Source organism: Saimiri boliviensis, chromosome 21 (assembly GCF_048565385.1).
Source record: "Saimiri boliviensis isolate mSaiBol1 chromosome 21, mSaiBol1.pri, whole genome shotgun sequence".
NCBI lineage: Eukaryota > Metazoa > Chordata > Mammalia > Primates > Cebidae > Saimiri > Saimiri boliviensis.
The window spans coordinates 32,671,969-32,699,506 of NC_133469.1; the positions used below are offsets into that span (position 1 = coordinate 32,671,969).

The 27,538-nt window shown below is 56.2% G+C and overlaps 2 protein-coding genes across 12 annotated transcripts; one reads left to right on the forward strand and one right to left on the reverse strand.

Annotated features, from left to right (window-relative positions):
* The first annotated feature begins 22 nt into the window (after window positions 1–22).
* Window positions 23–21,147, forward strand: CCDC157 (coiled-coil domain containing 157). Of its 7 annotated transcripts, none has more exons than XM_074391083.1 (11): window positions 23–94; window positions 5,634–5,892; window positions 8,887–9,058; window positions 9,731–10,355; window positions 11,046–11,123; window positions 11,478–11,647; window positions 12,836–13,003; window positions 13,158–13,326; window positions 14,363–14,568; window positions 15,184–15,272; window positions 15,358–21,147. In XM_074391083.1, the coding sequence occupies exons 2-11, from the start codon at window positions 5,645–5,647 to the stop codon at window positions 15,764–15,766; spliced, it is 2,334 nt and encodes a 777-aa protein (XP_074247184.1). In that variant the 5' UTR covers window positions 23–94; window positions 5,634–5,644; the 3' UTR covers window positions 15,767–21,147. The 7 variants fall into 7 exon arrangements, with proteins under 7 accessions (XP_074247184.1, XP_010347449.3, XP_074247185.1 ...); XM_010349147.3 differs by lacking the exon at window positions 23–94 and adding an exon at window positions 135–302; XM_074391084.1 differs by lacking the exon at window positions 23–94 and adding an exon at window positions 135–302 and having other exon boundaries at window positions 14,429–14,568.
* Window positions 17,768–26,779, reverse strand: RNF215 (ring finger protein 215). 5 transcript variants are annotated; one of them, XM_003938455.4, is made up of 9 exons: window positions 25,537–26,778; window positions 25,126–25,269; window positions 24,582–24,653; window positions 24,416–24,501; window positions 22,840–22,996; window positions 19,180–19,299; window positions 18,960–19,103; window positions 18,612–18,714; window positions 17,768–18,526 (listed from the first exon to the last, which is right to left on the reverse strand). In XM_003938455.4, exons 1-9 carry the CDS (start codon window positions 25,822–25,824, stop codon window positions 18,504–18,506), a joined length of 1,137 nt encoding a protein of 378 aa, XP_003938504.2. In that variant the 5' UTR covers window positions 25,825–26,778; the 3' UTR covers window positions 17,768–18,503. The 5 variants fall into 5 exon arrangements, with proteins under 5 accessions (XP_003938504.2, XP_074247190.1, XP_039318470.1 ...); XM_074391089.1 differs by having other exon boundaries at window positions 17,768–18,714; window positions 19,180–19,296; window positions 25,537–26,779; XM_039462536.2 differs by having other exon boundaries at window positions 17,768–18,714; window positions 25,537–26,774.
* Between the last annotated feature and the right edge of the window lie 759 nt (window positions 26,780–27,538).

Below are 27,538 nucleotides of genomic sequence, written 5' to 3' on the forward strand. Positions count from 1 at the left end.
CGGTGACGGGGTGCCGCCTCAAGGCAGCCTCCCCGCTCGGACAGTACGACGAACTCGCAAGATGGCGGCGACCGAGTGAGTTGTGACCGCGAAGGTGAGACTGACGTACTTCCGGGACCACCCTCTCTCGGTGGCGCGCTTCCGGTCCCTCCCAGCGGGCACCGCAGCTTTCGACGCCGTTGCCAAGGCAACGGCCTGGGCCAGGCTAGGGCTTTCCGGGAATCCCAGGTGCCGCAGGCGCGCTGGATACAATTTCGGGAGCCGACCGGACACAGAGGCTAAAGCTGTGAAGCTGAAGGCAGGTGAGATGTTCTGCATCACCCGCCGGACCCCAGCTGCACTCACCTCGCGGCTCCTTTACTCGGCAGGCCAGTGCCTCGCTCCCTTCGACCCCGCCTCCGAAGAGCCCAGCTCCCGCCCATTGGCCTTATTTAGGAGAGCCCGGGTCCCCTCAGGCTCGCCGCCTCAGGGCCCCACTTCCCTACTCCCATAGTCCCCTCTTTGATTTCACATCCTCCAAGCCCCTCTTCCGAATCCTACCTCCTTAATTCCCTTTTCCCATGGGTCTGCCTTTTCTTGCTTCCACCCTCTGCCTTTCGTAGTCCCGCCCTCCAGCCCCCCTGGGGTCTCTCTCTCAAATCAAGGCTGCTGCTTTCTTTTACTTTTTTTCTGAGACGGGGTCTGGCTCTGTCGTCCAGGCTGGAGTGCACTGGCTCAATCTCGGCTCGCTGCAACCTCTGCCTTCCGAGTTCAAGCTGTTTCTTCTGCCTCAGCCTCCCAAGTAGCCAGGACTACAGGCGCCCACCACACCCTGCTAATTTTTTTAGTATTTTTAGTAGAGACGAGGTTTCACCATGTTGGTCAGGCTGGTCTCGAACTCCTGACCTCAAATGATCCGCCCGCCTCGGCCTCCCAAAGTGTTGGGATTACAGGGGTGAGCCACTGCTCTCGGCCAGTTTTAAAAAATTTTTTGTAGGGACGTGGGTGGACGTCTGCCTACTTTGCTCAGGCTGATCTCAAACTCCTGGGCTCAAGCGGTTCTTCCGCCTGGGCCTCCCGAAGTTCTGGGATTACAGGGCTGCTGCTTTAGGTTTCACCCCTCACTCTCACCGGGGTGGCCCTGCAGCTCCCCTCACTCCCCAGAGGCCTACTTGGCATCCTGCCGGCTTCTCACCCTTTCCGAAGATTCCCCTCTCTCCTTCGTCCCCTCCTCAACTCCTGAAAGCTGAAAGCGGGGACCTGGCTTCGAACCTGTGCCTGGACTTCAGTTTCCTCATCTGTGAAATGAGGGAGTGATAGGAAAGGTTGCTCTTTCAAGCCTTCCCCCTCCCCCACACACCATAGCTGTATGTCACTGTTTTTTTTGTTTGTTTGTTTGTTTTTGAGATGGTCTCACTCCGTTGCCCAGGCTGGAGTGCAGTGGCACAATCACTGCTCACTGCAACCTCCACTTCCCGAGTTCAAGTGATTCTCCTGTCTCAGCCTCCCAGGTAGCTGAGATTACAGGCACCCACCACCACACCCAGCTAATTTGTGTATTTTTAGTAGAGACAGGGTTTCACCATATTGGCCAGGCTGGTCTCAAACACCTGACCTGTGGTCCACCGCCTTGGCCTCGAAAAGTGCTGGGATTACAGGTGTGAACTACTGTGCCCAGCCTCAATGTTGTTATTAATGTAGAATAATGATAGCTAGGATGTATTGGTCACTTACTATGAGCCAGTACACTTCATGTAGTACATTGATTCTTTATAGTAATATATTTACAAATGAGGATAGTGAAGTTTGGAGTTGGTAGAGTAGGAATGCAAGTTCAAGCCAGGCTTCTTACTCTACTAGTGCAGTTACTCTTTTGTCCTCACTCAGTCCCTTCAGTGTCCCCAGGGATCCAGGCAATTAACAGTGTCATGTTTGAGACTGACATTTGCCACATAGCTGCTTTTAGAGTTTCCCGCGTTTTCATGGTGGTGACTTTGAATCTCAGCAGGCCCCCTGGCTGGGAAGTAGGCATCATCTTTCAGTAGGAGTAGGGTACTACTTCTGAGAGAGAGAAGGCGCTTGAATATTGAACGGAAGTGTAGGAAAGGCTCCTCTCTTCTCTGGGAGTCAGAAGTCCACCTGGAGCCCCAGGAAACTGAGGAGAGGCAGAGTTAGCTGCTACTCCTCCATACGGGCTCAATTACTGCTGTCACCTGTGTGGTTACGGCGACATTGAAGTACTTGAGTCTTCCACTCAAGACCCAGGAATGACAGAGATTGCTCATCTCTTCACGTGACATGCACATAAGTACTTTTTCTTTTTTTTTTTGAGACGGAGGTTTGCTCTTGTTGCCCAGGCTGGAGTGCCATGCTGTGATCTTGGCTCACTGCAACCTCCGCCTCCCAGGTTCAAGCAATTCTCTTGCCTCAGCCTCCCTAGTAGCTGGGATTACAGGCATGCACCACCATGCCCAGCTAATTTTTTATTTTGTATTTTTAGTACAGACAGGGTTTTGCGATGTTGGTCAGGCTGGTCTTGAACTCCTGACCTCAGGTGATCCACCCACTTTGGTCTCCCAAAGTGCTGGAATAACTGGCGTGAGCCACCGCACCCAGCACGTAAGTACTTAAACCATGCTTATATCTGCGTGACCTCAATTTTCAGAAGAAACAACATAAAGTAATTTACTGCTAGGGATCTGAACCAAGATCTAGTGGGAGTTGATATCAAAGATGGCCTCATATGGCAGCTGTAGTTATTTGAAGATGAGCAGATCAGTGTTTCCTGGTGCCTTCACAAGCAAGCTTATGAATTCCAAGTGCTTTGCCACCTGAATACACTTCCTCCCAGGTTGGGGCTTCTTGATTGCTTTATTTCCTTCATGCCCGTTCCGGGAAGGAAACCCAGAATACTCGCCTATGTTATTTTCCCTTTGTTTCTGCCTCCCTCCTTGGAGACATAAAATCTCTTGGGCAGCAATAGCTCATGAGAGGCAGTTGCCAAGACAACAGGAGTGCAGGATGTGGGCATGTTTGTTGTAAGTGTCATGGGGCAGACACATATCACTTGGGTAATGTCCCACAGCTGAAACTGGCACACACAAGCTTACTTCTTGCAGAGACCCTCAGATATCGTTGGTAGTTCCTGGAGGACAGTGCTGCTTGTGCCCTGCTGTGTTCCTGGTCTTGACACAGTGCCTCCTGGCATGGAGCAGATGCTCAGTCCTCATTTGCTGAATGCACACACAGCATCTGACCCTCTGTGCCATCCAGTACAATAGCTACCAGCCGACATGGCTTTTGAACTTTGAAATGGTTAGTAGGGGAGAAAAAGTGATATCTTTTCCTCACCCATCACAGGTTTAATAAAAGACAGATTAAGGTGGCTCACGCCTATAACCCCAACACTTTGAGAGGCCAAGGCTGGAGGATCACTTGAGGCCAGGAGGCCAAGACCAGCCTGGGCAACACAGCAAGTCTCTCTCTTTACAAAAAATAAAAAATATTAGCCAGGTGTGGTGGCACCCACCTGTAGTCCTACCTACTCAGGAGGCTGAGGTGGGAGGTTCACTTGAGCCCAGGAGTTTGAAGTTACAGTGAGCTATGATAGCACCACTGCACTCCAGCCTGAGCAACAAAGTGAGACCCTGACTCTAGTAAATAAATACGTGAAATAAAATTTAAAAACAGATTAACAAGAGAAAGGATACAAATTTATTTAATAAAAGTTTTTCCTGACATGGAAACCTTCAGAAATGAAAACCCAAAGAGACAAGGAGATCTGTGTTTTTTTGGTTTTTGTTTTGTTTTGTTTTTTGTTTTTCTGAGACGGAGTCTCGCTCTGTACCCCACGCTGTAGTGCGGTGGCCTGATCTTGGCACACCGCAACCTGTTTCCCAGTCCTGGTTCAAGCGATTCTCCTGCCTCAGCCAGCCGAGTAGCTGGGATTACAGGTGCGCACCACCATGCCCAGCTAATTTTTGTATTTTTAGTAGAGATGAGGTTTCACCATATTGGCCAGGCTGGCCTTGAACTCCTGACCTCATAATCCTCCTGTCTCGCCCTCCCAAAGTGCTGGGATTACAGGTATGAGCCACCGCACCCGGCCTGGAGATCTGTGTTTTCATGGATAGTCATTCAGAATTATGATTAGTGGACCAAAAGTTATGATATGGCGAGGCACCGTGGCTCACGCCTGTAATCCCAGCACTTGGGTAGGCCAAGTCAGGTGGATCACCTGAGGTCAGGCGTTGGAGACCAGCCTGGCCGATATGGTGAAACCCCATCTCTGCTAAAAATACAAAAATTAGCTGGGTGTGGTGGTGTGTACCTGTAGTCCCAGCTACCCGGGACTACAGGAATAGTCTGACAAGAGAATTGCCTGAACCCAGGAGGCAGAGGTTGTAGTTAGCCAAACAGGAGAATTATTTGAACCCAGGAGGCGGAGATTGCAGTGAGCTGAGATTGCACCACTGCACTCCAGCCTGGGTGACAGTGTGAGACTCTGTCTCAAAAAAAAAAAAGAAAGAAAAGATACAATCAAATATTAATAAATAAGGGAGGGAATCGATTTAGCAAGGGCTGTTTTCTCAGATTCTTCTTGGTATCCCTGTGTGACATTTCTTCCCATCTCGGTATAGAGCAGAACACCTGTCACATGAGGGTCTTCAGGGGAGAAGGAAGGGAGAGGTTACAGACTGACCTTCCTGGTGGCCTGCTCTAGGGAGGAAGGATGAGGGGAAGATGAGAGTGGCCTTCCTGCTTCTGCAGTTTTTTGCATTTCCAAGGTGCCATATTTTGGGGTACCATTTCCTGTAGCCCATCAGTGGCTAGTAGAAATACCTAAAATCCCATGTGTGGCTTGTGTTGTATTTCTCCTGGACACTGCTACTCTGGAAGTAGCATGGCCTGAGGACAGAGCAGATTGTGGACTCAGAATCTCAACTTCCTGAGTGACCTCGGGCAAGCTCCCTAACTTTTCAGAGCCTCAATTTCCTCCTCTGTAGAAATGAGGGAGATTGAGGGAAGCGGTACACAGTGGGTTCTTCAGTCAAAGCCAGCACCATTGAAGAACGCCCTCTGCTCAGGCTGGAGGCAGGCAGGTGTCCGGAGGTGGCTTTGTTTCCACAGGCCAAAGGGAGTACTGAGGCACTGTAGCCAGCATGACGTGATCCGATAGAGTTTGGTCCAGGTCTCTGGAGCTGAAGGTGTTCAGAATGGAGAGGGTAGGCCTGTGACCCAGCTGGAAACTGCTACAGTGGTCTAGGCAGGAGATGACAGTGGCCTGGTGTGGCCCAACACTCTCCATCATGCTGTAGCTGTAACTCTCTTTCAGTTGTGTGTGCCCTGTTCCAGGATTCACTCTGGGAAAGGACAGCAGGCATATTCTTGTTAATAGCTGAATCCACCCAGCCTAAGCCCTCGGGAAGGAATTGTGGAGTGATGGACTCTGCAGTATGTGCTTGTGGTAGGGGGACTGAGAAGCTGGCGAGGCCACTCAGGACCAGGTCCAAAAGGCCTTGTCACGTATGGCTGGGAAACAGACTTCTCCCAGGGTCTGGGGTGGACTTTCAGCCTACCCAGGGTTTTGGGGACTTTCCTCCAGCAGCAGCCACATGGCTCTGGTTGGCAGGGCTCCTCTGTGCTCGCCCTAGGAGCTGTGAGGATGGCGCACCTGCTGGGCAGCCAGGCCTGCATGGACAGCCTGCGCAAGGACCTCACCGACCTGCAGGGTGCCATCGTAGACGTCTTTTCCCACGCTGGGCCCGTGTGCTTCCCCTCCTGGAAGTTCCCTGATCGCGTCGCCTGTGACCTTGACATGGTGGTCCTGCTGGAGCACTATGACCATGTTCCTGGTGACCCCGAGTTCACACAGCTGTCCCATGCTGTGCTGCTGGAGCTGGTCATCGACAGGTGAGGGCCTTGACCAAACCTGGTCATCTCAGGATGCCGGTACCTGCCCCTGAAAGCAGTGGCAGCTGCAGAAGCCCCTCCAGAGGCGGGGTTGATGTTGGTAACACAGTTACCATTGAGTACCTGTCGGAGCTACATCAGCTTCGGTCTTTCAAAGTGGTCTCACCTTTTATCGAGTGTCTTGTGTTGTGTGCTGTGCTATGCCATGTTAGGCTAGCCTAGCCTGTCCACCTCAGGCAGTTGATTTCTACTCCATTGGTCTCTGTCACACCACAGGTGTGACCTGGGCCTCTCAGCTACTCCCAGCTGCCTCCTCAGGGTTTCTGTGTCCAGGACACCATAGTTGCTTCTCAGAGTTTCCATCCCAGGCTCTCTTTCCTGTTGTCCTGTGGGTTGTGCTGTTCCCTCTGCATATCACAAGGCCAGATACAGGATGCATTTTTTCCAAATCATAACCCTCTGGGAAGAGCCTCGTGGATGCTCCTGCAGCCCCATCACTTGTAAAGTTAACATGGTTGGCCGGGCATGGTGGCTCACGCCTGTAATCTCAGCACTTTGGGAGACCAAGGCAGCCGGATCACTTGAGGTCAGGAGTTCAAGACCACCCTGGCCAACATAGTGAAACCCTGTCTCTACTAAAAATACAAAAATTAGCTGGGCATGGTGGTGCGTGCTTGTAATTCCAGCTACTCAGGAGGCTGAGGCATGAGAATCACTTGAACGTGGGAGGCAGAGGTTGCAGTGAGCTGAGATCACACCAGTGCACTCCAGCCTGGGTAATGGAGTAGATTCTGTCTCAAAAAAAAAACACAACAAACAAACAAAAAATGACATGGTTTATTGGGCATAGTGGCCAACACCTGTAATCCCAGCATTTTGGGAGGCTGATTGGGAGGATCATTTGAGAATTTGAGGCTAGCCTGGGCAACAAAGGGAGACCCCATCACTACAAAAATATTTTTTAAATTAGCTGGGTGTGTTGGTGCATGCCTTTTTTTTTTTTTTTTTTTTTGAGACAGAGTTTTACTCTTGTTGCCCAGGCTAGAGTGCAGTTGCATGAACTTGGCTCACTGCAACCTCTCCCTCCTGGGTTCAAGAGATTTTCCTGCCTCAGCCTCCCCAGTAATTGGGATTACAGGTGCCTGCCACCATTCCTGGCTAATTTTTTGTATTTTTAGTAGCGACAGGGTTACACCATGTTCACCAGCCTGGTCTTGAACTCCTGACCTCAGGTGTTCCACCCACCTTGGCCTCCCAGAGTGCTGGGATTACAGGTGTGAACCACTGTGCCCAGCCGATGTGTGCCTATTGTCCCAGCCACTTAGGAAGCTACTAAAAATATAAAAATGAGCCAGGCACGGTGGTGCAAGCCTGTAGTCCCAGCTACTCAGGAGGCTGAGGCAGGAGAATTGCTTGAACTCGGGAATTGGAGGTTGCAATGAGCTGAGATTGTACCACTGCACTCCACCCTGGGCAACAAAGCAAGACTCTGTTTTTTTTTTTAAAAACAACAACAACAACAACAACATAAAACCAACCTTAAAGCCATGAAGGCCAGACAGGTGACAGAGAATGTGAGAGGGACTTCAGTCTCCAGTGGTTTCAGGATGACCTGCTCAGGGACAGAGAAGCCACTCAGGCCTGGAGGAGCCCTTGGTACAAAAGCACCATATGTAACCTCTGAATGGCTCAATGATGAGCACAGAACACACCTCCTTTCCTCCGTGACTTTATGCATTACACTGTCCCTCTGCTAGGAATGCCCTGCCCATCTGTCACGGCTAGGTTTACCCATCCCTTTCTCCATGAAGCTGTTGCTGACATGCCCGCTGCCCTGCCTGACCCCTCTGCCTACCTCTGCCTGAGTTAAAGCCCCCTCTGGGCTCCTGTGTGTGTAAGTAATTCCTGGCAGACGCTGCTGGGTGAGACCTAGACCAGCCTGTGAACCCTGGAGTCTGGGGCCCTGGCCTCCACTACATGGTGTAGCACTGAGCTGCTCAGTTCATGGCAGGGATGGGGTCACGGCTAAGACTGCAGACAGCAGCACCACGGTCTCCCACTGCTAGTCAGTCGGTCAGTCTGGGCAGATGGACTGTTGCTCTGTCAGGGTTATGATGTGTCCTCTTCTCAGGTGCGTCCCTGTTCCCCGGTGTTGCCTGGCACCATGGCAAGTGCTGTTGTCCACGTCTGCAGAGGAGGACACATTGGCCAAAGAGGGGCAGGGCCTGGAGGCGGTTGGCACCTCCTCCCCCAGGCCCTCTCTACCCAAGGCCCCACAGGGTTTGGGATGACCCTGCTGCACCTGCAACAAGCTGATTTCACTTATCTTCCTGGTGTGTGTCGTCAACACAATACTACTTTAAAATAGCTCGGTTCCCATGCAAATGCAAACTTAGCTTTTTATTATAATATTGCGTTTTCTTATAACTCATGCCTGACTTTAATTTTGAACTTTGAGGTTAGGACAGAGACCTAGCTGTCGTGACACAGGTCTCCACTGTCACAGAAGCAGCTCACCCTGCAGAAGCCCTTGACTAGCCTTGGGAGACTGTGCACACACCCCACTCTGCCTTATCAACCTGTGGCTGTGGGCAAGCTCCTCCCCTCTCCTGGTCTCAGTTCTCATCTGTCAAGTGGAGGCTCTGGGTCACTGGATGCAGGGCAGCCATTCACCCAGCACTTCTCAAGGACTCAGGATACAACTGAGGCAAGGCCAGGCTCAGCTTCACAGAGAGCACTGGTCCAGTGGAGAAGAGCCAGGCAGAGGGGCCACCCAGGAGACCCAGCAGACGCTCCCAAGCAGAGATTATGGCCAGGGATGACTTCCTGGAGGAAGCAGCCCTGGGTTAGGTTTGAAGCTGGCCCAGCAGAGCATAGTCTGAGACTCCAAGTCCCTGATGCCTGGGCCAGTTCCCCAGAGCCAGATCTGCAGTATGGTCTGAGGGTACATTGGCACGAGCCAGGGCCCCAGCAATCTGGCATTTCTGCCCGCAGGCTCCTGCTACTGCTTCAAAGCTGCATGAGCTACTTGGAGAACCTTGGCTCAGAGCAGATGATGCCCCCCATGCGGGCTGCGGGACCCTGCATGTCCGTGGGGCTCACAGTGCGGCGCTTCTGGGACAGCCTGCTGAGGCTGGGCATGCTCCACCAGCAGGCGCTCCCCCAGGTGGGTCCCATCCTCTGTCTCCCCACTGTGGTGGCCTTCACACCTCACCCCCACTCTGGCTTCCTAGCCTACCACCGTGTGTACCGCAGCCTTCACTGGCCTCCACCACTCTCCCAATCAAGGCCCACACAGTGTGGCAGTTAAGAATGCAGGCCTTGGGTGGTCATGCCTTGCTCTCTGGCTCTGATGTCCCTGTGGGACTTTGGAAAAATCCTGCCTCCTCTGAACCTCAGTTTCTTCATCTGAGGTTCAGACAGTGGAGGTCTGTGAGCCCTGTCTGTTACGGGCTATCCCATAATCCACACTGGCACCCACTGGGGAAGGGCCACTGTCACCGTGATGGGGAAGAAACTAAAACTGAGAGTGGCTATGGTGACATGAGAGCAGGCACGTCCACTAAGCAAGAGCCCAGTAACCAGCAGCTGCAACCGTCACCATCGCCCTCCCAACACCATGCATACAATCAGATCAAGCCTGGAGCTTGGGGTAGAGAGGAGGCCTGGGTGTGGTAAGTTGAGTCAGAGGAAAAGAGGGAGTAAGTTCTCTCTTATTTACATTGGTGTCAGAAAACGTCTGAGGGTCTGAGTGTCAGGTAAGGCTGGTTCCCCAGGGAACCAGTCACCTCCCTCCACTTTCTCTTACCTGGTTTCCCTTTGCTTCTTCTGAACACAGAAAGGGGCAAACCAAAGGGAGACCCCTACCTCCAAGCCCACCGCCAAGGACGAGCCAGCCGGGAGCCCTGAATATCTGACTGCCAAGTTCATCAAGCCCTCCTCCCCCATGCCAGGCTTGCCCCAGACCTGCCAAGACCCAGAGAGCCTCCCTGTCAGAGCCTCCCTGCAGTGTCCAGCCACGGTCTCCAAGAACAGCAGGAGTGTTTACTGCCAGACCATTGAGACGGCCCTGGTGCCCTGTGACGCGTGTGCCAGCATCCAGGGAAGCCTGTCGAAGGTGGGCAAGGTGGTCATCAGCCTGTGTCAGAGCCAGAACTTACCCTCATCCTTAGGCCAGTTCCAGCAACTGGTACAGGACAGCATGGGGCTCAGGCCACTGCCAGCTGCCACGGTGGGCCGCTGGGCAGCAGAGCAGAGCAAAGACCTGACGCGCCTCAGTAAGCATGTGGAGGCCCTCAGGGCCCAGCTGGCAAAGGCTGAGGAGCAGAAGGATGGCCTGAGGAAGCAGGTGTGCAAGCTGGAGCAGGCACTGAAACAGGAACAGGGGGCGCGGCGGCGACAGGCGGAGGAGAATGGGCAGTGCCTGGCTGAGTGGGAACATGACAAGCATCAGCTGCTCACAGGTCTGTGCCCCGGAGGCTGGACGCCTGGTGCCCAGGGGCTCTGCCACAGCCTTCGCATGGGTGCTTGAGACGGGGCTTCTAGGATAAGTGGTTTGTGTGGAGGAAACCCAGGCTGGGGCACAGGCAAGAGGCAGAGAAGGGAGGGCAGCAAGGAAGGGTGTGTTCATCCGGCTGTGACACTGTGAGCTCAGTCCTGCTGGGGCCACCAGGAGCCGGGCTAGGATGGTTGCCCAGACTTGTCCCTCAGTCGGGGAGGGAGCCAGGGTATGTATCCACTTGCACTGTCAATCATTGAGGGCTACTTCCAGAGAGTCCCCTGGCACTTCGAGCCAAGCAGAGCAGCCTCTCTGGTTTTGGGAAAAGCCATCAGAGACTCAGTTCCTGGCACTAGAAGTTGGCTAGTGCCCACTGATATGAGGCCTGAGGGATTTGCCCTTTCTGAGCCTCATGGTTGCCTCCATGAATGATACCAAGGCCCAGAGAGGTGCAGACACATGGCAGCCAGCCCATGAGAAGCAGGGTGGACGAGGGTCCAGCCCCCTCCACCAACTCCCCAGAGCTCCTCCCACAACCACAGGTGGCTCCTCTGCAGGCAATGGGCTGCCTCCACTGCACGGGGCACACTGGGCATGAAGGTCACTGGCCAGGCCCATGGGACCCTCTGAAGGGCCTCTCTCTTGGCTGCCATAGAAACAAGTGACCTAAAGACAAAGATGGCCACCTTGGAGAGGGAACTGAAACAGCAGCGGGAGTCCATGCAGGCTGTGGGTAAGGAGCCCCGACCCAGGCCCCCCATGCCACATCTCAAGCTAGTAGTGTGGCTGGATGAGCATCGTCCGTCTCTGTCCCCTGAGCATCCAGGGCGAAGATGAAGGGAACCAGCCACAGGAGGGTGGGCCTGGCCAACCACCCTGCTGGGCAGTGGCCAAGCTGGGGTGCCACCTCCCACCCAGAAAGCACCTTCTGTTTTCCAGACCCACCTCGGGCAGGGTTTAGAGCCCATTTTGTGGCTGAGGACTCTGAGGCCCAGAGATGTGATCTCCTGCTCGGGTCCCATCCTGGGTCTGAGGTAGTACAGCGCTCCCTTGCCCTACCCCATCCCACACCTGCTCAATGCTGCAGAGGCAAAGGCCCAGCAGCTGCAGGAGGAAGGCGCGTGCAGGGCGGCGGCGGAGAGGCAGGTGCAGCTGCTGGAGGAGCAGCTGGAGGGCGCCAGCCAGCAGATGTGCTGGGCCAGCAAGGAGCTGGACAAGGAGAAGGCACGTGTGGACAGCATGGTCCGCCACCAGGAGGTGAGGCCGGGGCCCTCGCCAGCCTGGGAACCCACAACGTAGGCTGCAGGGAGAGAGGGCTGTGCTGGCAGGGAATGGGGGCTCATCTGTTTGGGCACCTGCTCCCTGAGATACCTCCAGGTGTGGGATTGACTCACCCTCACAAAGTCTGCCCTGAGCCAGGCACTGAGGAACAGTGACCTAGGGACAGATAGATACTCCCTAATGAGGCCTCACTCTGGAGGAGTGCCCCACAGGGAAAGATGAACAGATGTGCCACACTCTCCTGCCAGATGGCTAAGGGGTGCAGGGGGGCATGGCCACATCAGCCATCAGCCAGTGGAAGGATAGGGCAGGCAGAGGGTGAGCCAGAGCCCCGGACACAGCTGTGTTCTGGGCAGTGGGGCCTTGCAGGAGTGCTCAGAAGTGTGGTTGAGGGAATAGGTGACCTGTTACCCAGTGAAGGGGGCAGGTCTGGGGCTTCCCTGGCTGAGCTACCCTCAGAAGCTCAGCAAGAGCCAGGGAGTTCAGTTGAGAGTCCCCAGGGTCAGGCATGGGCCCAGGATAGGGGAAGCTCTGTGTTCCCTGCAAACCTTCACAGCCGCCATGTATCAGGTGTCTGCTGTGACCCAGCCACCAGCTCCACAGCCTCTGATGCTTACTCCTTGCTACAGCAGGAGGCAGATACTCTTGTCACCCCCATTTTACGAATGAGGAAACAGCCTTACTGAGGTTAAGGAAGTTGCCCAAGGCCACACAGCTAGCAAAAGGTGGAGCCAGGGCTCCGAGCAGACCGGCTTTAGTTCTTCCTGCTTTCCATTCAGTGGGCATTAGGAAGTGTGGGCTTCAGTGGTGGGGGATGATGTGACACTAGAGACCCAAGGAGAAGAAAAACTTAGTTCTCAGAATTCCTCTCCAAGTGGGGTCTACGTATGACTGGAAGGAAGTCGGGGTGAGACCCCCAGAGCCAGCCAACTGTGTTCCAAGGGCCGGGGTCTTTAAGCTGGGAGTCTTGGCCTTGACCATATGTGCATCTGCTTGCTGCCAGCCTCCCCCCACCCCTACCCTTCCACGCATGGGACCAGCGTTCCCTAGACACACATGAGGGAGCGGAGATGGGGGTAGTAGATGCTGTAGCCTCCTTAGTTCCATGTGGCTGGGCCTACCCTGTGGGTCTCACAGCCTCCCTGCTTGTCCATTCCTGCTTAGTCCCTGCAGGCCAAGCAGCGAGCCCTGCTAAAGCAGCTGGACAGCCTGGACCAGGAGCGTGAGGAGCTGCGGGGCAGCCTGGACGAGGCTGAGGCCCAGCGGGCCCATGTGCAAGAGCAGCTGCAGAGCGAGCGAGAGCAGGGGCAGTGCCAGCTCCAGGCCCAGCAGGTGAGGGTGGGTGTCTTCCCTTTTGCTAGAGAAGCCTCTGGCCAGATGAGTGCTGGCAGGCCTGTCTTGTGTCTTGGGGGTAGGGACGGTGCCCCAGGGGTGCTCAGTGCCATGTGGCTATTCAGGAGCCAGGCCTGAGCCTCCCCTGCCCCAGGAGCTGCTGCAGAGCCTGCAGAGAGAGAAGCAAGGCCTGGAGCAGGTGACTACAGACTTGCGGCTGACCATCCTGGAGCTAGAGCGGGAGCTGGTAGAGCTGAGGGAGCGGGAGCGGCTGCTGGTGGCCTTCCCAGATCTGCACCAGCCCACCGAGACCCAGATCCATGGTAGGGGACTGGGGATGGTGCCAAGGGCATGCCGGGGCTCAGAGCCAGCAGCCGAGGGCTCATGTGGGCAGGACACTGGGGTCTGCAGCTCCGCAGCCTGTAGCGAGGGTGGTAAAGCTGGGCGGCCAGCAGTGCAGCCCCTGTGGACCCACCACAGCATGCAGGTGCTTCATGCATTATCCACTCTGTGCAGACACGGACGTGAAAGCCCAACAGTGATGTGACTGCCTCTAGTCACGACAGCCAAATCCAGACACAGGTCTGGTTGTCCCTGCAGCCCATGCTCTTCACCACATCACATGCCAGTCCTTGCTCAACTTGCCTGTGTCCCCCTTCTTGGTCCTTGGAATGGGTCCCCAAACCACACCAGGGGACTAGTTCCAATGACAGCCCCCAGCCACCTGCTGTCCTGGACCCTTTGGCACAGGAGTGCTAGGTGCCCATCTTGGCACAGGATTGGACATCAGGTGACCTAGGTTCTCCCAGCCCCTCCAGCCCCCTAAGGTGCTGGGGCGAATCCATGCACAGCTGGCAGGAAGATCTGCAATTTAGCTGCCCATACGACGTCATCCAGGCCCTTCTGTCCCCTTCTCAAACACCCTGTGAGACAGGTCATAGCCCCTTTTTGCAAAGCAGGAAACTGAACCAGAAGGGGCAGCAATTCTCCAAGGCTCATGGAGCCAGAAGGAAGCATCCATCACAAAAGCAGGGGAGAGAGCAGCCTTGCCAAATTCCTGCCATTCCCACCCTTGAGCTGGCTATGACCTTGGACAGCTCGCTTTGTCTCTGGCCTGTCCAAAACGGGGCCTAGGAAGAGATTCACTCTTCTGCTTATTTGCTAAATCTTTTGAGAGCTCTAGGCCCCACCCAGCTCTCAGATTTTATATTCTAGTCATTGTCCCAGCAGGTGGGGGGACAGGGAGGTGGGAACAAGGCTTCAGGAAAGGGAAGGTGAGATGGGAGGCCTGGTGTACTAATAGCTCCCTTGGGCCAGGTGCCGGGCCACCCACCCAAGCAGGTGTGCCTCCCTCCTAAGGTCCTGTCCCGCTGGGCACAGGAGGCAGATCGAGCAGGGTGGAGTCCCAGATAACATGTCCCACAGACTCTGGCAACGTCACAGATCACATGGAGAGGCAAGTGCAGGCCAACGACATCCGCATCCGGGTCCTACAGGAGGAGAACAGGCGGCTCCAATCAATGCTGTCCAAAATCCGGGAAGTGGCCCAGCAGGGTGGCCTCAAGGTAGGCCTGAGAGGGCGGGCCCTTGGGGACCAGGAGGAAGCCCCTACCCAGCAGAGGTCTTCGGACTCTGCCCTAGGAACTTATGGGAGCCCACCTCATTGCATGAGGTCTTAGGCTGTGCTTTTGTGAAACATTTTTCACATTTCCAGAAGGCTTGAGGATGTTTAGGATCCAGTGCCTTCCAGTCCCATATCCTCTATAGCCTTTCATGCCTTTAAGTGCAGCAAGAAGCCTTGTCAGGCCAGGCATGGCAGCTCATGCCTGTAATCCCAACTATTTGAGAGGCCAAGGCAGGCAGATTATGACCCCAGGAGTTTGAGACCAGCCTGGACAACATAGTGAGACCCTGTTTCTACAAAAAAAAAAAAAAAAAAAGCCATCCCAGAAAGAAACCTCCCCACACTTGCTGTCTGCCTGAGGTTTTGCAGCTGAGAATAGGCCCTGGAAGGCTTCCTAGGCTCCGCCCCAGGTGGAAGGGCTCGTGGGTATGCGTTCAGGCCTTCCCTCCTCATCCATGATTACAACACCCTCTCTGTACAGTGGGGAGGGGACTCCTGGGCTCTTCTAAGACTGGCCTTTTTTTTTTTTTTTTTTTTTTTTTTTTTTTTTTTGTAGCTGATCCCACAGGACCAGCTCTGGTCCCCTTCCAGCAAGGGAACCCAGGGAGCAACACCACCAGTCCAGACCCAGAGCATATCCCCAGGGTGAGTGAGGCTTTACCAGAAGCAGGGCAGGTAGGTGGAGCATCCCCTGCACTCACAGAGGATCTTGGATCTGGTTTTCCTTCAGGCCCCTGGGCAGACAGCACCCTCCTGGCAGCAGGATGGGCAGGACCCTGCCCGGCCAGCCCCGCACGTCCCCACCTCAGCAGCCCCGCGCATCCCCACCTCAGCAGCCCCGCACCTCTCCATCCCAGCAGCCCCGCACCTCTCCATCCCAGCAGCCCCGCACCTCTCCATCCCAGCAGCCCCGCACCTCTCCATCCCAGCAGCCCCGCACCTCTCCATCTCAGCAGCCCTGTGCATCCCCACCTCAGCAGCCCTGCAGCCAGCCCAGCAAGTCCTTGCTGGAGGATGTGACCCACTCGGCCACCTCCACCCAGAGCCCCATCAGGGCCTTGGTCAGGCTGAAGAGGAGACTGTCACCTGGCTGGGGCCAGGCTAGCTCTGCACACCAGCCCCAGGAGCGGCCCATGTAGCTTGTGGTAGGGGTGGGGCTGGATGGCAGGTGGCTGGCAGCCCACCCACTGTAATAAAGGCCCAGCCATTGGCCCACAGCCATCTTGGCCTCACAGTATGGCTGAGCTGGGGAAAGAGTCCTTCCTTCCCTGTCCTGGGCAGGAGCCACTGAGTCCCCAGCCATGTAGGTCATCAGCCAGCAGAGTCCTGGCCCTATTGGCCCTCAGTAAAAGGGGCCTTTCTGCTTCCCTCCTGACAGAGACTGTGGGACAGGAGAGTACACCCAGGGCAGAGGAAGCTCCTAGGACCTGGGCCAAGTGAAGGGCCGTCTTTCTAGTCCCAGAGCAAGGGCCCAGGGTGAACCTGGGCTCAGTGTCTTGCACGGACTCAGATGGGTGTCAGGTGAGGGTGGACAGAGGAAGGGCCATTGAGGACTTCTGAGGCAGGCAGAGGGGAGCGATGCCTTCGGCCTCCCACCCTTGCTCTGGACCTGCACTGGGCACATTAAGGACCCAAGAAGTCAGCCTCCTTTCACTGAGGAACTCCTCTCCTTTAGGAAATGGTGAACGTCATGAAGGTTTCTCTAACTCCTAGAGGTCAGAGCCCCAGGAGGCCACCAAAGGTAGGGCAAGGCCTCCCTCAAGCAGAGGACATCCTGCCAGCCCTGGCTGTCCCATGCCTGTCCCTTGCCCCCCTCCCCAGCCCAGGATGCCACGCAGCTGAGCATCCAGGGCTCGTTTTCCTCATGAAGCCACCAGTCTGCCCTGAGCCACTTGCCTGTGAAGGACGGTCTCCAAAAACTTGCCGAGGCCTTCTCAGGGTGCACGCTCCCAGGTGCCTGAAGCACTTTTCCTTGGTGAACAAGCCATCAGAGCACCTCAGTTCACAGAGGAGGGTCAAGCCTAATTTCCTGCTTCTGAGGGGCCCAGGCACCTCCCTCACAGGGGAGCACCAGGCCTTAGCACTCTGAGCCAGGAGGCCTGTGGCCAAGTCCAGGGGAACAACCTCACAGCTGAGCAACTCTCTCAGGCCACCACCAATTCCATACCCGTGTATTCATTAGCTCCCAGTTCTGGAGGTTGGAAGTCTAGGTTTTGTGTAGCTGGGTTTTCTGCTAAGGGTCCCAGAAGGTAGAAATCGAGGCATCTACCAGGCTGTGCTCCTTTCTGCTGGCTCTGGGGAAGAATCCACTTCCAAGCTCATTCCACATGGTGGCAGAATTCCAATCCTTGTGGCCATGGGACTGAGGTCCCCATCTCCTCACTGGCTGCTGTAAGCCAGCTCCTCTCTCACCTCCTAGAGGCCGCCCACTTTCCTTGCCATGGGGCTCCCTCCATCTTCAAGTCAGCAACAGAGAATTTCTCAGGCACCGAATCCACCACATGCTTTAAATCCCTGACTTCCTCCTCTTGTACCAGCAGAAGACGACTTTTAATGGGCTCATGTGGTTAGGCCAAGGCACACTCAATACTTTCCCTTAGGCCGGGCGCGGTGCGCCTGTAATCCCAGCACTTTGGGAGGCCGAGACGGGTGGATCACGAGGTCAAGAGATCGAGACCATCCTCGTCAACAAGGTGAAACCCCGTCTCTACTAAAAATACAAAAATTAGCTGGGCATGGTGGGGCATGCCTATAGTCCCAGCTACTCGGGAGGCTGAGGCAGGAGAATTGCTTGAACCCAGGAGACGGAGGTTGCGGTGAGCTGAGATCGCACCATTGTACTCCAGCCTGGGTAACAAGAGCGAAACTCTGTCTCAAAAAAAAAAAAAAAAATTCCCTTACTTCAGGTCAACTTGCTGTACCACATAACCCAACCATGAGCATAAAATCCCTTAGAGTCACAGTTCCAGAGATTAGATTAATACAGGGCATGTTCACAGTGGGTGGCAGTGGGAATCTTGGGGGCCATCTTGGAATTCCATTTACCACAGGCAGTAGAACCTAAGGTGACTTTTTAAATCTTAAAACACCCATACACATTTTATATCTTATGTTAAAATATAGCCATGTTTATTTTACTATTAAACCTTCCCTACCCCAACTCTTTAAAAAAAAAAAAAAAAATGGATGCCCCTGGTTGATGCACCACATTGATCCTGTGAGTTGAGTGTCCTGGTCAGTAGCACAAAGCTGCAGCCAAGGAGTCCAGGACAGGATGGTTTCTAAGGCCTCTGGTCCTAGCTAGGCCCAGGAAGGGAGCCAGGCTGGACAGGCAGCAGGACCTATGGCTCCTGGTACCCAAGGACCAAGGGTAACAGGCAGACAGCCTTGACCAAGACGTATCCCAGAAGACGGTCAGGCCAGGGTACCCCAAGGCCAAATAGCTCTTCCCTCAACCCACCCCCCAATAAATAAGCACACAGCCTGGCCACTGCAGTCTCAGCCCCCAGGGATTCCCTGAGAGGCCACAGGGAGCTCCCGGAACCCTGGGGACAGCCGCACTGGCTCCATATTCCCTTTTCCTATTGACCTGGGAGCTGCCTGTGAGGACAGCAGAGTCACGTCCCAGGATTACCGAGAAGGTCCCAAAGTGACCTCTCTTCCTTTACTAACAGGTCCCGGCCCTGGATCCTCAGTCTGAAGCTGCGGGGCTCTCCTTCCCAGTGTGGACATGGTGGGGCCCTCATCCTTCCACCCACTGGGCTTGCTTTCCTGTCCGTCCTGCTGTCCCATCCTGTCCTGTCCTGGGAGCCCAGGCTGAGGACTGACGTGTAGACAGGAAGGGTCCTTCCCCATGTGCAGAGCCCAGCTGGGCAGCTAATCCTCGGAGTAGCGGTTCCCTGCGGGGGAGGGGAAGAACAGGGAGGGAGGCATCAGGTGAGGAGCAGGTGGAGTAGGCCGAGGGCCACCGCCCCTGGTGCTCACCCAGGACGTTGAATTTGCACAGTGGGCAGGTCTGCTGCAGCATCAGCCAGGGGTCCACACAGTCTCGGTGAAACTCGTGCTTACAGGGCAGCACTCGGAGCCACTACAGAGGTTGGGGAGGAAGGGCTCAGGCCATCGAAGCAGGACTCCACATGGGGGTGCCTGGTCCCATGCCCCTCGCCTCAGCTGGGGAACTGAAACCTCATGGCTTCCCCAACACCCCGAAATTCTGCTCTGTAGCCCTGGTGGCTGGAAGAAGGGACTGTTAGGGGTAGTTCCAGGGTCTCGGGAGTACGGTGGTAGGCATCACAGGTGAGCTGATGGCTGGTCTCTACCCGGGACACTAGCCTGCTTGTTGCAGAAATAGTCCAGGCACACAGCGCAGGTCTCAGCACCCGGCTCCGGGAGGCCCTGTGCCGCCCTGCTCAGCCGGCAGCGCCGGGTCTTGAGGGATGCCAGTCTCCGAACCACGCGGCGCTTAAACAGGTCCACCTGTGGGTAGAGAACGGGCACGGTCTCACAGGCCCAAGGGCTCATGGCACTGGGGCTCCCGGGGGCTGGCTCCCACCTGGCCTCCGAGCTCCCGCTGGCTCTGCCGCGATGCCTGCCGCTGGGCCTGGACCACGAGGCCTGTGCACAGGAGCATGGCCACCAGCAGGATGGCGTTCCACAGCTGCTGCAGGGGCTTCTGTGGAGGGAAGCAGTCATCAAGGACATGGGGCCGCCCCCACATGCTTCCCTCAGGAACATCCACCCCCAGGAGCACCAGGGAGCAGGCAGGTGAAGGGTGCTGAAGGCCGCTGTGTCCCTGCAGTCCCTGGCTGCCTCTTCTGAAGGCTCCGTTCCTCCCCGTGTGCTCCTCAGGGTCCACCGCTGCTGCCCCCGCTCTGCCCTACACGTCTCCCCATCCAGCGCCAAGGACAGCCACGTCCATTCCCAGCCCAGGGCTCTCCTGGGCAACAAACCAGATGTTTTACACTCACAGAAGCCTCTTATCTGGTGGCCTCAGAGACTCCCCAACCCAGCACCCAGCAACCCAGCACCCAGCAATGCAGCACCCAGCCTGGGACCCGCTCACTCTCCCACCTGCATCCTCCTGCACTTCCTCCTGGTTGGCTTTCTCAGGCCCTGCTGTCACCCACTCACCCATCCAGGCTGAATATTCGCACACCCCCAGTACGGGAGGGAGCCAGCCCCCAAGGCCTGATGCTGTGTTCTCCTGGGGGGGGTCTCTCACACCCTCCTTGCCACCATTTACCACCCACAGCCAGAGGGCTCTCCCCTGCACCCCGGGCCCGCAGCTCCCCTGCCTGAGCTCCTTCCCTGGAGTGTCATCTGCCTCCTCTCAGTGTCCTGTGCTGCCGGCTCCCTTCTGTGTCTGTGCCTTTCCACACTGTTCCTGTCTTGAAAATCCTTTTCCACCTCACCCCTTTCCTCGGCTACTGCCTCTACTTGCTCTAGAAGCTCCCTGACCTCTCTAGCTGGGCGAATGCCCCCACCTAACCTACTGCTGCCCAGCCCTCCTCACACCTGCTCTACCCAGCATTCCCTTGCAGCTGCCCTTGGTCCATGTGCTCCCATCGGTGGGAGGCAGCCACAGCTGATGTGCTCACCACTCTCGCCCAGTGCCTCCCACCGGCTTTGCGGAATGAGTGAATTTGGAAAGGAAGCATGATTGAGAGGACAGTTTAAAACCTGGGGGCCTTGGGCAGCCTCAGAGTGACTCAGGGAACCACAATGACCTTGACTCAACTCACCCAAGATGCAGTGTGGCTGCTGGGCTTAGACTACTCAACAGCTGGATCAGGAGATGGTGCCGCGGAGTAAGCAAAACATGGCATGCCCCCCCGAGGTGCGCACGTGTGTGACTAATACACTCGTTCACTTCAAAGCTCTCTGCCGTCATGTTCTTCCCTGACCAATGCCGAAGTTCATCGACTGTCGTGGGGAAGAGGCCACTGCTCTAGACAAGCCTGAGTGCTGCTCAAGCCACAAGCCGTTCCAGTGTTCAGAGTGGAGGTGCTCTGGGGGCCCTCGCTGGGAAGCATCTGTGAGCCCCAGCTTGCCTTTCCGTTCTGCGCCCTTCTTCCCTTTCTTTCCTCCAGCTGCAGCTGGGAGTGCCACCTGTTCTAGGAAGTTGTCCCCACGCCCTACGCTGAGTGCCTTTATCATGCCTTAGAGGGTCCTGGGCCCACCACCAACTCAGTGCTCACCGCAGCAGAGTGACAGCATGTCTCTGGCCTATCTGCCCTCCAGATTAGGTGCCCATGAGCCCAGGGCTAGAGAGGCCACATTGGCCAACACCTGCTGGGGCTGTATACCAGAAGACCGGGGCGGCACTGCCTGGCAGAGAAGTGACTCGATATACTTGTGGACAGAAATCCCTTGATGCCAAGGGTTAAAAATCCAGGAATGATAAAACACAGCCCTGGCTGTCAGGAGACAAAGTGACGCTCTCCTGAGCCCCATGCCATCTTAGTGGCCATCACAGCGTAAGCCTCAGAGCAGCCAGCTGGGTGGGCTGAAGGTATGGCTAGCCTGAAGCTCTGCTGCAGGCCAGAGACCCAGGCTGCCCAGGCTCTGTGCATGCTGGGGAGCCCTATGTGCCCCAGGTCCAGTGCATCCTGGAGAACACAGCTTGCAGAGCTCCAGGTGAAGATAGAGGGCAGGATGGGGTTTGGCATCAGAGCAGTAAGGACTGTTCATTAGCCAGGCATGGTGGCTAACGCCTGATATCCCACCACTTTGGGAGGCCAAGGTGGGAGGATTGCCCAAGCTCAGGAGTTTGAGACCAGCCTGGGCAACAAAGTGGAACCCCATCTCTACAAAAAAATATAAAAATTAGCCAGACATGATAGCATATGCTTGTAGTCCCAGCTACTTGGGGGGCTGAGGTGGGAGGGTCCCTGGAGCCCAGGAGGTCGAGGCTGCCGTGAGCCAGGATAGTGCCACTGCTGTTCATCAGACCTTCCTGATACATGGGTGCTACTGCTCTGGAATCTCAGAAGCTAGAGGGATGGTGACTGGGCCCTGGGGTCAGGACTGAGAGCCTGATGCCCATCAGGCCAGCCACTGAGATGCCTACCCCAACCACCCTTCAAACACCTCAGCTGCTATGACCACCCAATACTTGGGTTGGGACCACCTTGACCCCGGCCTGTAGCCTGGCCAAGGCTTCTCAGCTCTGCTCTCTGGGGCAGCCAGAGCAACCTGCAGACTGTGCACAGCCCCACCTTGGGCCTCTCGCCAATGCCTGCCCTGTCCAGAGGCCTGTGTGGGCCACCCATGACAGGGACACACAGTGTACCGTCCCTGTTCGCAAAGGGGAACACGAGGCCAGAGCGGAGAAACTCCCAGCCTGAGATCAGTCAGCTAAGGTTTCCGAACCAGGATTTGACCCCAAGATCGCCCATCTTGAAGCTGCCCTGCACAGCCCACGTTGGCCAAACACCTGCTAGAGGCTGCACACCAGGAGACCAAGACATGACTGCTAGGCCAAGTACGGACTCAAGAAATGCTTGTGGACTGAATACCCCCGAAGGGCCTGATGCCAAGTGTTGGAAATCCAGAGATGATAAAACACAGTCCTGGCTGTCGGGACAAAGTGACGTGCCCCACCACATGCAGGATGGGCTGTCCTGAGAAGCCCAGGAAAGGCCTGACCACACCTTGCTGTATACAGAAGAGGGAGAGAGGGGAACTTCAAGCTGGGGTGCAAGGGAGGCTTTCCAAAGAAGGGTGGCAGGATGAGCTGTGAAGGATCTAGCTAGACGAGGACATGTGGAAACAGAGAGAAAGGGTGTCCACGTCTACAGCTAGGCATAGACAAGGCCCAGGGGCAGAAGGCCAGGGCATGTGTGGTCACTGGCACAGGGTAGCCAGAGCATAGGAAACAGGACTAGAAAAACAGAGCGAGTGAGTAATGCAGAGAGCTGTGAAAGCCAAGTGAAGGGGCCTGAACTTGATTCTACAGGCAGTGGAATAAGGCTTCCCGATGCTGCAGAACACGAGGACAGCAGCTAACATGGACTGCACGTGACCTGGCCCAGGCGCCCCACTAAGCGCTCACCTCACCATGTCTCTGAACACTCACAGCATTCCTGTGGGCTGGGAGCGGCTGTCCTTGCCACCAAGGCAGGGAGAAGCCATAGGATTTGCAAGACAAGGCGATGTATGAGGCTGCACGAGCCTCCTCTCCCCAGGCCCCTTGTAATCTGCTGGCACCCACCTGCTCCTGCGCACGACTGCCTCCCAAGCAGACCAAGTCCTGCCATCCTCCATAGCCATCCTTGGAGAGGCCACAGGTGGTCCACAAGGTCAGCTTCCACTCGATATTGGCAGACAGGGACTCTCCGCTGGTAATTTCAGCCGTGGCCTGGGTCCTCCTGGGAGACAAAAGTCACCAGGGCCAGATGGAAGGACTCTTGGAAGGCCCAGATCCACCCACCCCAGCTCTGCAGGAAAAGGATAACTAAGAATGTCACCCCCATAGGCCTTCCACTTTGCTCCAGCCCTCTTCCCTCTATTGGTTTTTCCAGCTTTCACACCAGCAAGGCCAGGAAGCCTGCAAGCCCAGAGAGTCCACCTTCCTCCTTGCTGGGGCCTGTCCCCTCTGTCCACAGAGCCACCTCCTTGCTCCAAGCTCCAGGCTCTGGAACCTCCTTCCCATCCCCTCACCCATTTTTCAGCCTGGAGAAGACAGTTTTTTGTTGGTTTTTTTTTTTTTTTAAATTGAGACAGTCTCCCTCTGTTACTCAGGCTGGAGTGCAGTGGCACAATCGCAGCTCATTGCAGCCTCTGCCTCCTGGGCTTCAGTGATCCTCCCACTTCAGCCTGCTGATGAGCTGAGACTACAGGCATGTGCCACCACGCCCAGCTAATTTTTGTATTTTTTGTAGAGACCGCATTTTGCCATGTTGCCCAAGCTGGTCTCAAACTCCTGGACTCGAGCAATACTCCAGCCTCAGCTTACCAAAGTGCTGCAGGGATGAGCCACTATTACCAGCACAGAGGGCAGTCTTAAAGCTAACAGGTAGGCCGGGCCCTGCCAGGCCCAGCCACAGTGGCAGCAGGGGTAGCAACAGCAGCAGTGGCAACGGGGGCTCACACCTGTAATCCCAGCACTTTGGGAGGCCAAGGCAGGTGGATCACCTGAGGTCAGGAGTTTGAGACCAGCCTTGCCAACATGGTGAAACCGCGTCTTTCTACTAAAAATGCAAAAAATTAGCTGGGTGTGGTGGTGGGTGCCTGTGACCTCAGCTACTTGGGAGGCTGAGGCAGGAGAATCACTTGAACCTGGAAGGCAAAGGTTCCAGAGAGCCAAAACTGTGCCATTGCACTCCAGCACACGCAACTAGAGCGAAACTCTTTCTTAAAAAAAAAAAAAAAAAATGGCTGGGTGCGGTGCCTCACACCTGTAATCCCAGCACTCTGGGAGTCTGAGGTGGGCAGATCATGAGAGGGTCAGGAGTTTGAGACCAGTCTAGCGAACATAGTGAAACCGCATCTCTACTAAACAAACAAACAAAAAAATTAGCTGGGCATGGTGTACACCTGTAATCCCAGCTACTCAGGAGGCTGAGGCAGGAGAATTCCGTGAACCAGAGGGGCAGAGGTTGCAGTGAGCTGAGATTGACACTGCACTCCAGCCTGGGTGACAGAGCGAGACTCTGTCTCAAAAAGAAAAGAAAAAAAAAAAAAATCTAACAGGTAAGATCCTGGTCCCAAGCCCTGCCCAGCCCGTGGGAGAACCAGGGGCACTCTGTGCCCAAGCCCAGGCCTCTGAAGTCTAAATGCCAACTCACTGCAGCAGTGCGTCCAGCAGCTTGGTGACATTGGAGGAATAATGGAGGACGATCACCGGCCTGAGCAGAAGCTGGGATATGTCCAGCTGCAGGGAGACAGGGAGGTCAGCAGGCCTGGGTCCCCCTTTCCCCAGCTTGCTTACCCTCACGGCCTGGTCTGATTTACCTCTCGGACCACGTTGTGGTTCAGGATGAGGAGAAGCAGGGCAGAGGCCCCCAGGAAGAGGGCCCGCCGCATCTGCAGAGGGACACAAGGCGAGAAGCTAGCATATACTCTGCCTGCACACCTGTCTCACCAGCTGCAGCCCCAGCTGCTCTTAGCCTCCCGCCCTGCAGTGAGCAAAACTCTGGAGACTAGCCATAGCTCCCTGAGGTCAAAGGCGGAAACTGCTTCTTTCTACCTCCCCTCCAGATGCACGGTGCCAGTCCTAGCAGGGCAGTCCCCAAGTCCCCGCAGTGGCCGCCAGCAGCAACTCCCCCACCCCATACTCTCAGAGCTGGTCAAGCTTCCCAACCTCTCTCTGGCCTCTCCTCACCTTCCTGCTTCGAGGCCATACTGACTCCATTCTTCAAACTGGGGTGCCCTGACCCACGCACACCCAGGACTTCTCTGCAAGCTCGTTAAGGGCCTACCTAAAGAGGGCCTGGCTCTAGTGGATGCCTTGGAATCCTTTCCTCCAGCCCCTCTCCCCCATAGACCTCCCCTGCACCTGCTGGACCAGGGCCTTGGGATAGGCCTGCGGGCCACTGCCCTTATTCTCCTGGTGGAACTGGGCCGCCTGCTCCTTGCCCACGTATGCCACTGCAATCCAGCCTTCCACCGGCGCCTCCTGCTCGGCATCTACGATGTCCATCTGCGTGGCAAGAGGCCATGAGCAGAGGGAGACAGGGTGTGGGGGAGGAGGGAGCCGGGGTCGTCACACTGGATGCAAGGCCAGAGTTCGGAGAGCATCTGGCTCTCAGGATTTGGACACCTGAATGCTGGTGGCTGGGCAGCCTGGGGAGGGGCGCTGGACTGTCAGCGCTTGGTGGAGGATGAAGGTCGGTTCTGGGTGCAGGGTCTATAGGGCGGGTCGGGAGAGGGGTTTAGTGATGCAGCCAGATGGCTCAGCAGCGCTCACCAGCAGCAGGCGACCGCCCAGCAGGGGCGCCGTGTCGGCTTCGGGGCCGATCCTGACGCCCTCCAGGACCAGAGCGTCCTGGCGCGGCAGCCTCACGTCCACCCGCACGGCGCGGGCTCCGCCCCGCCCCGCCCCGGCCGCGGGCTCGCTGCCGTCCGCCGCGGCCCCGGGCCCCGCCAGGCCCAGCCACAGCGGCAGCAGGGGCAGCAGCAGCAGCAGCGGCGACGGGGGCGGCGGCGGAGGCGGCGGCGGCGGCGATCTCAGCGCGGGGCGAACGGCGGGACCCATGGCCGGACCAGGCGGGCTGGCGCAACAGGGGGGCCGAGGGTCCCGGGCGCGGGGGGATCCGAGGGAGCGAGGCCGCGGCCGGACGGGGCGGGGCGCCGGGAGGGGCGGGGCCGCGGCCGGACGGGGCGGGGCACCAGGAGGAACGGGGTGGGCGCTCGGCGGCTCCCGCGCCCAGACTGGGCCGCGCGCGCCCCCTTGTGGCCGCGGAGAGCTCCGGCGCCGGCGGCCGAGGGAGCTGGAGCGGGGCGGAAGCGGGGCTGCGGAGGGTAAGCGGAAGTCAGAGAGGAAGGTGCCCGCAGCCAGCGGGGCGCTCGGGCCGCGGACGCGTCAGCGGGGCAGACAGGAAGAGAGTTGGAGAGGGTGCCCTGGGGGAGCAGAGACACGATCAGAGGCCGACAAGGGCAGGAGCGAGGGCTGGCTAGGGGGCCTGGTGACAGACCCTTGCTCTGCGGCAGCCTCGCGGACCCACGGGGTGGCCGGGGCCGAGTCGCGTCTCTCTTCCCTGGTCCTCCCTGTCTCGACCCCACTAAACAGCAGGAGGTAGAGAACCAGAGACCGGCAAGGGAAGCCGACGGGGGAGATGGAAGGGCAGGGGAGAGGGGCTGGGGGGCAAGGCAAGACGAAGCAGGCAGGGACCCAGTGCCTCGGTGGGACCGAGAGGCTGGGTCACTTCCCTCATCTGTGAAACTGGCGCCATAGGCCGGGCGCGGTGGCTCACACCTGTAATTCCAGCACTTTGGGAGGCCGAGGCGGGCAGATACTAGAGGTTGGAAGTTGGAGATCAGCCTAGCTAACATAGTGAAACCCCGTCTCTACTAAGTACACAAATCGGCTGGGCTTGGTGGCGCGCACCTGTAATCCCAGCTACTCGGGAGGCTGAGGCAGGAGAACCCGGGAGGCGGAGGTTGCAGTGAGCTGAGATTGCGCCACTGCACTCCAGCCTGGACGACAGAGTGAGACTCAGTCCCCCAAAAAAGAAAAAGAAGAAGCAATGGGAACTAGCAAATAACTCAAATGTCTGCTGGAATATGGAAGTCCCACTACTGTCCTAAACCTTGTCCTTTTCTCCAAGGGTCGTGGCTGCTGGGAGCTGGCCCAGTCTGAAACCTGAGCCTTTAAAAATTTTATCGTGATATAAGGGCAAGGGCCAGATGAGCCATAACACTCTTTTTCTACAGAAAATTGAAAGAATTTTACGGTGGACACCTGTATGAACACTGATATGGGATGTCAAGTTGCTCCTAAAGAAGTGTGAGATGGGAAAATAAGACCGCTCCTGGTATCAGCCTAAAGACAGACAAATGAAACATGAAACAGGCCAGACACTGACCCACATATCTAAAGATTGTGTATGTCAGAGAAAGTATTGTGTTTGTGGAGATAGAATGTGGAGGCAGTACCATGGACTGTTTGGTAAATTGTGCTAAGAAATTGAATTAACCATTAGGAAAAGAAAAAAAATTAGACCTTATTACACATCATATACAAAATATGAAGTTCCTATAGATTAGACACCTAAATAAGAAAAGTGAAAGTGGCCAGACGCGGTGGCTCACGCCTGTGATCCTAGCACTTTGGGAAGCCAAGGCGAGAGGATTTCGAGGTCAAGAGATCAAGACCATCTTGGCCAACATGGTGAAACCCCTTCTTTACTAAAAATACAAAAATTAGCTGAGCGTGGTGGTGCATGCCTGTAGTCCCAACTACTTGGGAG